Source organism: Poeciliopsis prolifica, unplaced genomic scaffold (assembly GCF_027474105.1).
Source record: "Poeciliopsis prolifica strain line A6 unplaced genomic scaffold, Auburn_PproV2 SCAFFOLD012, whole genome shotgun sequence".
Taxonomy (NCBI): domain Eukaryota; kingdom Metazoa; phylum Chordata; class Actinopteri; order Cyprinodontiformes; family Poeciliidae; genus Poeciliopsis; species Poeciliopsis prolifica.
In genome coordinates this window covers 13,364,410-13,374,642 of record NW_026562387.1, presented here as the reverse complement: position 1 = coordinate 13,374,642, position 10,233 = coordinate 13,364,410, and the positions used below count along the sequence as shown (strand labels likewise).

General features: G+C 38.2%; 1 protein-coding gene across 1 annotated transcript in view; it reads right to left on the bottom strand.

Annotated features, from left to right (window-relative positions):
* Positions 1 to 3,144: 3,144 nt before the first annotated feature.
* Positions 3,145 to 10,233, bottom strand: part of malrd1 (MAM and LDL receptor class A domain containing 1) — a 46,522-nt gene continuing 39,433 nt past the window's right edge. Inside the window, exons 26-33 of the mRNA XM_055037367.1 lie at positions 9,895 to 10,173; positions 8,619 to 8,744; positions 7,532 to 7,598; positions 5,003 to 5,094; positions 4,787 to 4,883; positions 4,643 to 4,703; positions 3,355 to 3,462; positions 3,145 to 3,262 (exon numbers count right to left, since the gene is read on the bottom strand). Of these exons, the coding sequence (XP_054893342.1) occupies positions 3,161 to 3,262; positions 3,355 to 3,462; positions 4,643 to 4,703; positions 4,787 to 4,883; positions 5,003 to 5,094; positions 7,532 to 7,598; positions 8,619 to 8,744; positions 9,895 to 10,173 (932 nt within the window). The 3' untranslated portion in view covers positions 3,145 to 3,160. The remainder of the gene's footprint in view (positions 3,263 to 3,354; positions 3,463 to 4,642; positions 4,704 to 4,786; positions 4,884 to 5,002; positions 5,095 to 7,531; positions 7,599 to 8,618; positions 8,745 to 9,894; positions 10,174 to 10,233) is intronic.

The window sequence follows — 10,233 nt, the reverse complement described above, 5'->3', positions numbered from 1 at the left end:
CTCTCTCAGTGGAAACTGTGCTGCACAGGTTTACTTAGTAGAACTGGACTCCATCTAAGAGACCGTCATGGATGACGGATGAAGGCTTCTGCGCAGCCTAATAAACAAGCTCTTCATGATGGTGTTTGCACTTTTCCTCAGTATATAGCTGCTGGGTTACTGGTTTCATTAGTCAACTGAATGAGTATTAAGAGATTCCACATGACAAAAAATTAGATATTCAGTCAAATCTAAGGATTCACAGACAGATGGGAAGTTCCAAATATATTTCATGCTGCTGGAAGATGATGTCAAATCAGCTCTAATTCCTTTCTGATCTGATGTTTACTGAGTCTCACCATAGGAGAAGGTAAAATCATTGGATTCTTAAGAAATATACCATCAGAAATCAATAGAATTATTTTATTTTGCATTTATAAACCTAAACCATTTGGAGCAGCTTTTTGCTTTGCATTTTGCAGGTCTTTTCTACATTCCCTCAGATAAATGTTTTCTTTTTAAAGAATCACACTCTCATGGCTCGTTCAGAAAGTTCTCTCACATGTCTAAGTGTGAGCGAGCCACAATTTTATTTCTATTTTTAGGTTTCAGAATAAAGACAAAAATTAATTGTACAAAAGCAAAATATTGATATTGGAAGCATGAAATTGTCCAAAATAACTTTGTGTCTTTTCCTTTACTGGAATTAAGGAGCCACACCCAACTTTGGATATCCATAAAACTGTCTTTGCGCCTTTCTTGAGTTAACCTGACAGTTCAAGAACGGAGGAACACAGGAAGTCTACAGCTGTTGACTCCACTGAAAGTTGCCCCCCAGCTTCCTCTGACCCCACTCTGATTTTATGTGACCCACTGCATAAAATGTTCCCAGACTCCTTCATCTGACAGCTGACTATGGAATAAGTAGGAGGAAAGAGAGTTTACAGCCTGGCTCATTGCACAGGTGGCATCCTGTCACAGCTGGAGTTTACTGAGGTGACCCTATACTTTGGGAAGATGTTGTATCTGTAGCAGAGTTATTTACCAGTACAAAAACACCTCTGAAAAGCAATCCTTTATAAATGAAAAAGAAACATATTTAGCTAATATCAGCATTCAGCAGTCAGGTGCTGATAAATTTCCAGTTGTAAGAGATCAGGGTAAGCAAGCATTGTTTATACGATCTGCAAAAATGCCACTAAATCACTAACAGTTTAAGTCACAACGGCCAACGTATCTGTTGAATAGAAATGTAAGCATAAATTGTTAAAATTTCAGACTTTTTCAAAGTTTATGCCAACATTTGTAACACAACAGAATAAACATTGAGTCACACAAAGACACCAAACTAAACTGAGTCTTTCAGAACCTTTTTGCAGCCTCCAAAATCACTGCACATTTAATCAGAAACAGCTCACTGGTCTCCTTCTTCTGTCTTTTGCCAAATCAATGAGCTGGAAACTCACTAGATGGTCAGCAAAGAGCGTGATGCACAGTAAAAACAGAGGTGAAGCAGTCATTTTGTCATACACTCATACTAAAAAAGATTTTAAAAAAATAAAATGCTGCTCCTCAGACCACTGGGACTGAGGAGCAGCCTCACGGTGTCTTGGTTACTCAACCAAGACACCACTAAGTGGAAGCTTGTCAACAAATACAAAAGTCAACTCTTATTTTCAAATAAAACTCCCTGAAGGCTCTCGCAGATGAACTTTATGGGAGCACTTTCATTACAGAGGTCTCTGAACACTGATGTACACAAAAACCACAGTGACCTTTAGTTAGACTGAGCCTGGTGGTGAGCAGAGCTGTCACAATAGCTGCAAAGGGAAAAAGCTGACTGATGTTGCTTCAGAAACAAAAGCTCGTGGCACGCAGTGACTCCTCTTTGAGCCATTCAGCTGCACGAATAACGAAGTTACCAGAGACAGTGTTCCCCAGTCAGATGCACCGATAGCTGCAGGTTTTTGGGCAGCTGCTGTGCATGACAAGTGGAAGGCTCTAATGTTTGTGTGTGCATGTTTGATTGTTGTGAGGTGGAAGGAAAAGCCAATGGAGAGGCTGCAAAAAGGCTGAGCTGTTCCTTTTCAGTGGCTGAGCGTGGCAGCAAATTTCTTTCACTGGACTGAATTTTTCATTTCAGTGGCTTGACATTGTTCATTTTTATTAAACTGGTGGACATCAAATATACTGCACTTACACATTCAACAGAGACTCTGCTGTGATGGAGAATCTGACAAAAAATGACTGATCCTATCAGCTTTTCTCATTGTGGAAATGAAAGACAACCTGAAATCTATAGTGACGGCATCTTCTTATTTCTTGAGGCAGAAATAAGTTCTCGATGCACTTCAATGGCCATAAATCGATGCACTTCAATGGCCATAAATGCGTTTGTGTAAAAAGCCTTAAAATAAAACATATTCTTCATTGCTGAAGTACAATCTGGCTCTGAAAATTCAATAAATCCACCTCAAAGTATTTTGTGGGAATTTTATGTGACACAAAATAGTGCAAAAGTAGATGAGGAAAAATATGTAGTTTTATAAGTATTCTAGTTGTTACAGTTTTAGTCTCTTGATGTGCACAGAAGGTGAAAGCATACATCAACAGATTTGCATCTGTAGTCGAAACAATAGATTGCCAACATTTTTATAAAACAGGATGGATAGATGGATGGACAGACAGACGGTATCCTTCACTTACATATTTTTTTGCTTCAGTTCAAAATATTTTCTCATTGTTGTCATCACAAGAATAAACTGAAGTCTGTACAGACGTTGGAGGATCTGTGATACTGTAAATAGAGCATTTACTTTGAATGTTGTCTAAAGCTAAATAAACACTAAACACAACATTTATTTTATATCAAGAAGGCAGCCAAATAATGCTTTAAAGTGAGACTTCTCTAGGAAAGACAAACTTCTTGCAAAAGTTGCACTATATTGTTTTGGCCAGTGACATTATTTTATTTTTGGGTTGTTTTTATGTTATATTTGATCGAACAATACATTTACAATGACATAAAGAGCTAACATTTGAAAGATTATCTTCACAATTTTTCCAGAAGCTCATATTTATACAACATGCAGAAGTTTTTTTCTCGCTATTATTCAGATTATCGATGTGTTTTAACATCATGGAAACATGCCAAAAACCAATCCATCAAGTTTTATCGATTTTATTCTTCTGAGCTTCTGTTGCCAGCACCATTAGTGTCACGGGGGTAATTGTACATTGGGTTGGAGAAGGATAGCTTGGCGTCTTTCCAGTTTGAACCATGCTGCAGATAAATGCACAAGAAGAGAGGAGGATCACATTACAGACATGTATACACACAATCAGAGGTCAAAAGATGAGGCGGAGACATCTCACCTCCACCTCTCTTCTCCAGGGGTAGACGCTGATAGGAAGCCCAAGACCATCACTTGTTTTGGGGTTAATGGATGGACCGCTGTCTGGACTTTTGTCCTCTGATGGATTCTGAGAACAACAAAATAGATTAGATGATCCCTAATGTGGGAGAGCACTTGGACAAGGGAAGTGACCGGACTGACCTGTTCTGTAGCCGGGCGTTTATAATTACATCCCTAACCTCAATAAAACAGCGCTTTGCAAAACAAGTGCTGAAGTGGCAGAGATTTGAGTTCAGACTCACACTCTCTAATAATAGCTGCATCCTCAGTGGCAGGATGGCAGAAGAGGGACAATGACAACGTCAGTATTAATGTACAAAACAGAACTGCTTTATAATGTATAAGTGTCTGTGCTGAATCAAATTGCTGTACATTTGTTATTAAGCAACACATTTTTATATATATTTTCATGTACATGTGTATTTTTGGCATATTTCTCCAAATTAATTTTAAAATGCTACAAAAAACCTGAAAGATGGATGGATAGACAGAGTAACCCTCTCTACACTGGAGAATTATTGCTTATGGATGTTTGTTTTACATAAAAGGTTTTATGAGACACATCAGGAAAAAGACACAGCACAGTTTATTCTATAATAACCATATTAAATTTCATTACAGTTGAGGTGCTCCAAATCCCTTCTACTGTTCTTATTTGACTTGGTAACCAGATAAAAATGACTTTCTACGTGTTTGAACACATAATACAGTCATTTTCTTCTCCTGATATGCTCATATGAATCCCCAAAGTCACACATCAGCCATTACGGCAGCGGAACAGCTGTGATCGTATCGTCTCCTATGCGTTTGGCGCTTCTCATGATAACAGGAATGACTATTGAGATTAAAACTGCAGGGAACAAGGCTTGCAGACGGAGAACAATAATAGCAACATCTGTGTGAGAATAAACCCTTTTTTGTTCGAGCAAACAGTGCTACCCAAAAGGGTTTGTATCTTTTGGTTTGGCAGCTGATCACACTGGTTGTTTATGGTCCTACTTGTGTTACAGAGTGTGTATTGAGCAGCCCTAAACACTGCAGAGGCACTCAGAAAAGGCTAAATCAATAATCCTAAATCAAAAACCTAATCAGGCAAAAAGGCTTGGCGATCACCTTGTGACCTCCTCTCATGTTGGCTCCTCTTATTGAATAAGTGGGGGACCAAATGGTGGAAAAATGAATTTTGTGTTGCTTGGAAACCCAAAATGACTTCACCACTGATTGATTGGACATTTCTGTGCACTGACCTCTGCTCTCCAGTCAAAGGTTGGATTATCCATCACGCCGTATTTCATTGGGTCAGCTTTTCTGTGGATCCAGTAAAACATGTTCATGGCTTTATTTAACAGAGCCGAGATCTCATATATAGAAACAGAAAAACTAGGACTCACATAAAGCCAAATTTTTTCTTGCACAGGGCAAGAAAGCACACGGCGAGTCCAGCTAAGAGCAACACCAAGCCAATACCAATGCCAGCGTAAACAGAATCTAGACAAGAGGGACACATTCAATCCTGTTGTTAACTGTGGAGTTATTAACTGCAAGGATGCAGATGTAGATGAGACGGATTAATGAAGGAGGTTTCAAGAGGTGTGCTTCTTTATTACCGAGCTGCGTGGCTTCGACAGTTGGTGATGAGGTGGTGAGGGATGGTTTCTCCTTCACATGGCAGCGATTGCCCGACCATCCCGGCTCACACCTGCAGTCAAACACAAAGAGGTGAGCAGACGGGTGTTTAAAGGGATGCTGGAATCACATGCTTTATTTTGGCATGCAAAAAAAACAACAACAAAAAAAAAACAAACGTAGAATCTTCCAATGAAGTAAATACACATAAACAGAAAATATGTTGTACCAGTAAAAGAGAAAAATGAAAAATGAAATTAAAAATACAAAAGAACAAAACTTTTTTCAACACTTCTATCATTAGTCATAGTTCAGATAAATTTGTTGAATTTCACATAGATTTTGTCTTAAAGCAATGCTTGGTGAAAATTTTGTGAACTATTTTTGGAAGAAATACTGGCACCAGTGACCACCAGAACCTTACTGTAAATCTGAATTGGCATCTGTAAATTTTACCGCGGTTTGCTGTAATTTGTTTGTGTGGTAATTCAACAACTACAAACGAGCAATATCCAAATGAAATCAGAAATATTAAAGGTCCAGATAAAGAGATTAAAAATTCTCATTTTTAAGGGTTAGAAAAGGTTCACCCAGAAACATGGGAACAAGGGCCAAGAATGATAGAAAATATTGCAATAGGATTGCTTGTTTATGTAATATTCTAAGACAGTACAGTACATGAAGCATCTGACTGTATATTGTCTGTATAGCCATTTCCATTTCTAAAAGTGGTGTGAGAAATATCTGTTGGACTTCCAGCTCGGAAACTCTGGAAATATTTGGCTGGCCTGGCAATGTGAATGTCTGGGAAACCGAGTGAGCTCTTCCTCTCCCAAACAGACACTCAGCTCCAAGTCAGCATCTGTTCAGTATCATCTTGATATTTGACCCTGTAATGGGAAACACACAGTTTCCAGTGAAGACAGACAGTGGCATTATCATTCAGAGGGAGTCAGCATACAGATTGTGTGACAGTGGGCTGTTCCTGGCCCGGTTCCCTGGAGGAACCTGATGCCAACAGTGAGCCTGAGGTGTCCTCCCAGTGCTGGGCTTGGGATCTACTGCTGCATGCTGGAACAGCTTCATGGGCTCCATGCCACACTGAGCAATGAATGACGGCAGTAACTTCCTCTGACAAATTGATGGAAGGCGGTGGGAAATGTGGGACAAAAAAAAATGAAACAGAAACTTTTAATAAGAAAAAAGCTTTCGTGATCAACATTTTATGAGTTCTTTTTAACACATAATGGGGAGTTGGTTGGAAAGCAAAATGGCTGCTGACCAAAATTCAGGGTGGTCTGAACTAGACAATCTACAGTAAATTCAGTTTAAAATGTAAGCGCCTCTATGTTTGATGTATAAAACACATTATTATAAAGGCCTCTTTCATTGCCATGGACTAATTTAATACAGAAAACTGCAGAAAGAAATGTATGGAATGATGGCCCCACATTAGGAAATAATTATGTGTGGGAATTGTCAGGGTTACCTCTACCCTGGCAATTCATATAAAGGAAACATATCTTTCGTTGTACATACAAGGATTTTTTATTTTTTTATTATCAATTTGTAAGCCTTCAATTTGACTAAAAATGAGTTGTTCCTGAGTGATTCAGGGTAATGATCACAAACAAATCAGATCAAAACAGAAATAGTTCAGACTCAAAATAAATCTGTTCACACTGTTTGATAATGATGCTAAAATTAAACACTTTTTAAACATCTTTACCAGGACAACCCATAACTGTGCCTATATGGGTCCAATGTAGTGGGAAAACGAAGATGAAAATGTATGAACTATGAAGAAAATACAAACAAAATTTTTCCTATAAAACAGAAAAGCAGGAAATTTCTGACAAAAATATATATTTTTTATTTTGTCCATTGAAATCTATAAGTAAAAGCAAGGAATTATTTTTTCAAGAAATGCTGTTGAGTTTGCTGGTTCTGGTCCATTTCTGTGCTTTTTTCAGGACCTGCTGCAGAACTCATCTTTTGTTTTTGCAGAAATAACATAAAAAAAATTAGAAATGTGAACATCTCAGATAGAATTCACTTATGCATAATGATGTTAGCAGATTCTGCAGAGAGACCACTAACAGCATTCCTACCTTTATGGTGAAATCGCTCAGCGCTGACATTCTGAGCTGCTGATGCAGAGAAACTCCATTCATGAGCTTAATTATAATGGAAAAAAAGGAAACTCCAACAAAGAAAATGGCGCATCATTCAAGCAAAGGTGCTTTTTGAAAGGTAAAAGCTGAAATGGAAGGATATCTTTCTAATGCACAGCTTTTTTTGTGGTTTGTATCACCAGTAGTAGTGATTCTCAGGAAACTTTATGGAGAAGCTCTATCTTTAATCTAGAGGGATAAGCATATTCCCACATGCTTCACAGAGCATGTCATTTTTGAAACAAAAAGAGAAAGGGTTGTGGAGACAGAGGAAAGAACAAAAACAACACATATCTGTAGACATTTAAAGTTTTTGTGCATCAGCCTGCATCTTACAAGCACAGAGGTCCGTTTTCCTCAAGATGGCATGAACCATGATCCTGGCAGTATGTTGGAGGGCACTCTGCAAAACAAGACAAATTTACATTTGCAAATGGTTGTATGAATGGTTGTAATGTGACAAACTCCAGCTAATAAAAAAGGTGCAAGTAGCATAAATACTTTTGCCCAACAGTGTGTTCAGGCTGCTGTTGAGGAACGTGTGCTGACAAAAACTGGTTCGTAACTTAAATGTTGTTTTTATTGGTGACTGATTTATTTGCCAGTGTTATGAGGCTTAACAGCACTCTGAAATAACTCAGCTACAACAGTGCAAACACAAAGCTAAATAAAAACTCTTCATAAGTCTGTAGAAACATAATGTAGGGACATTGTAAAAGACTACAATCAACTCAAGCAACTTAAAATAAGAAATATAAAAGAATAAAAGATCACCCTGGACATTTACCAAGTACTGCATGTTTTAAGACACTCTTGATATATTTGTCTCAGACGGTTGAAAGTGTTTAGTTTTCAGTTGAAAATGTCCACGTGTAATATCTCTTTGATATGTGATAAAAAAGCTACAATAGCTAGACTTTAGAATAGATTAGATTAAACTCGTCTAGATGAATACATTTAGGTTGCTAACATTACAGGTTTTGGTGAATTCTCAAATAAACTGTGACATTGAGTGCATGCTGTACATTAAAATCTTTGCAAAGCTGCAGGTTTGACGTAAACAGGCATGAATGAAGATTTGGCAGCATTTAAATTGAAAGTGATGGATGCCCCATGAGTGGAAAAGCACAAACAGAACATAGGTGTGTGATGTGTCTCAACTCAGATGATGAAATGTTTTAAGAAAATGTGTAAAGACTAACATCAAAGCTTGAAAAGAAGTTAATGAAAAATAATAATAATAAAATCACTTATATAATTGCAGACTTTGGAAAGATCGCCAAAAAATGCACGGCTAATGCAGTCATCTCCACCATGAGTGTGTACAGGCAGAAGTGAGGTCATTATAATTTCACAGCCGATGCAATCTGTGACATGGCAGGACATCGTAGAGGCAATTAACAGCTAAAAGAAAGCACGTTACCATGGCAGCTGGACTCATCTGAGTGGAACGGCTGACAGTCGGGGGAGCGGTCGCAGCGCATGTGAAGCGGGACACAACCGGGCCAACTCTCACACACAAGCTCTCCCGGCTCACACTGCAGCAACGCTGGCGAAAAGATGATGACACATGAGAAGAATGAACTGAACAGAAAGAAAGAAACTGGGGCAGTAAAAGTTAATGTTTGTAATCAATGAATTCAATCTGCTGGCTGTTCTTTGTTTACTTCTGTATTGTGTTCTTCAGTTGAGACTGATAGCATTGTGAGAAGCCTTCAGAAGACCAAAAGCGCTGCAGTGAGAGCTATTATAAAAATCTAAAGGAGAGTTCACATTTCTCCACTTCTAACTTCTCTCCCTACTGACTTCTGAGTGGAATTTTATATTCCTTTTACATTTAGGGGTCTGAATCACCAAGCTCCACCTTGTGCTGGAGATTTATGGAATCCCTTTTTGTTTCTCCCAGACTGTGGGTTTGCTGGTGGGTCCTAGAGTTTTTAAAAGCAGGTTTCTCCGGATTAGGCTGAAAGCTTTCTTTTTTTCTTTTTAGATAGAATGGCTTAAATTAAGTTTCTGTGGAACATACTAGCCATTTTTCCTGACCCTGCTGTTTCCTCTTACCGCTCTCCAAAATGCATTATCTACTGTTATTGCTGTCATAATTTTTTGTTCTGTAGAGTTTGTGTTTCTTTCCATGACAAAGTAGGTCAAACTAATCATAATCATCTAATAACTGTTCTTCATTCATCCTTACCACAGTTTAACATAGTGAGATCTGATGCAACATGTGGATGTATCTCAATTTTTCTAAGTTTTATTTCATATCTTAACATGCACGGTGGGTATAAAATTATTACTCTGACAACATATAAACATTGAATTTTTTTAACATAAAAAAGGAATTATTTATAGTTCCAGCCAAAGGTTTGGTCCGTCTAATGGTTTTTAATTTTATGTTTTCATATCAAGAGACTACCTGACATTGCAACACAATTTGACACGAATGCTTCCAGTGAAACTTATTCTTTAAGAAGTTTTAAATATGCAACTCTTATTGTGAAAAACAATGACTTTTCAAGAAAATATTGAATTTGTTAAGTTACCTCTTTGTAGAAAAGAAATTCAAAAGATCATTGAATCATTTGCAAATAAATTAATCTTTTTTCATATTTATTCTCCCCTGCAAACATTAATTATTACAAAATGTCTTAAAGAACTGCAGTAGATGCTTCCAAATAACAACGTGACCATAAACTCACGGCAGCTGTGTTCATCCTCTCCGTTGGGGCAGTCGGAAACCCCATCGCAGCGCAGTAAGGCAGGGAGACACTGAAGGTCTGAACACTGGAAATTCTTGTCAGGACAGTCACCCTGAGGAGGAACGGTTCCAGGCAGGGCAGTCGGGCAGCTTTCTTCATCAGATTGATCCATGCAGTCTGGAGAGCCATCACACCACCAGCTCTTCGGGATACACTGGAACGAGTGCGTACACTGGAACTGTTCAGCGTCACAGGTCAAAGGCTGAGGAGTCACTGGTCCTGGGATGGAGATACATGTAAATGTAAAACTTAACAATCTTCTTTATAGATTTATAGATT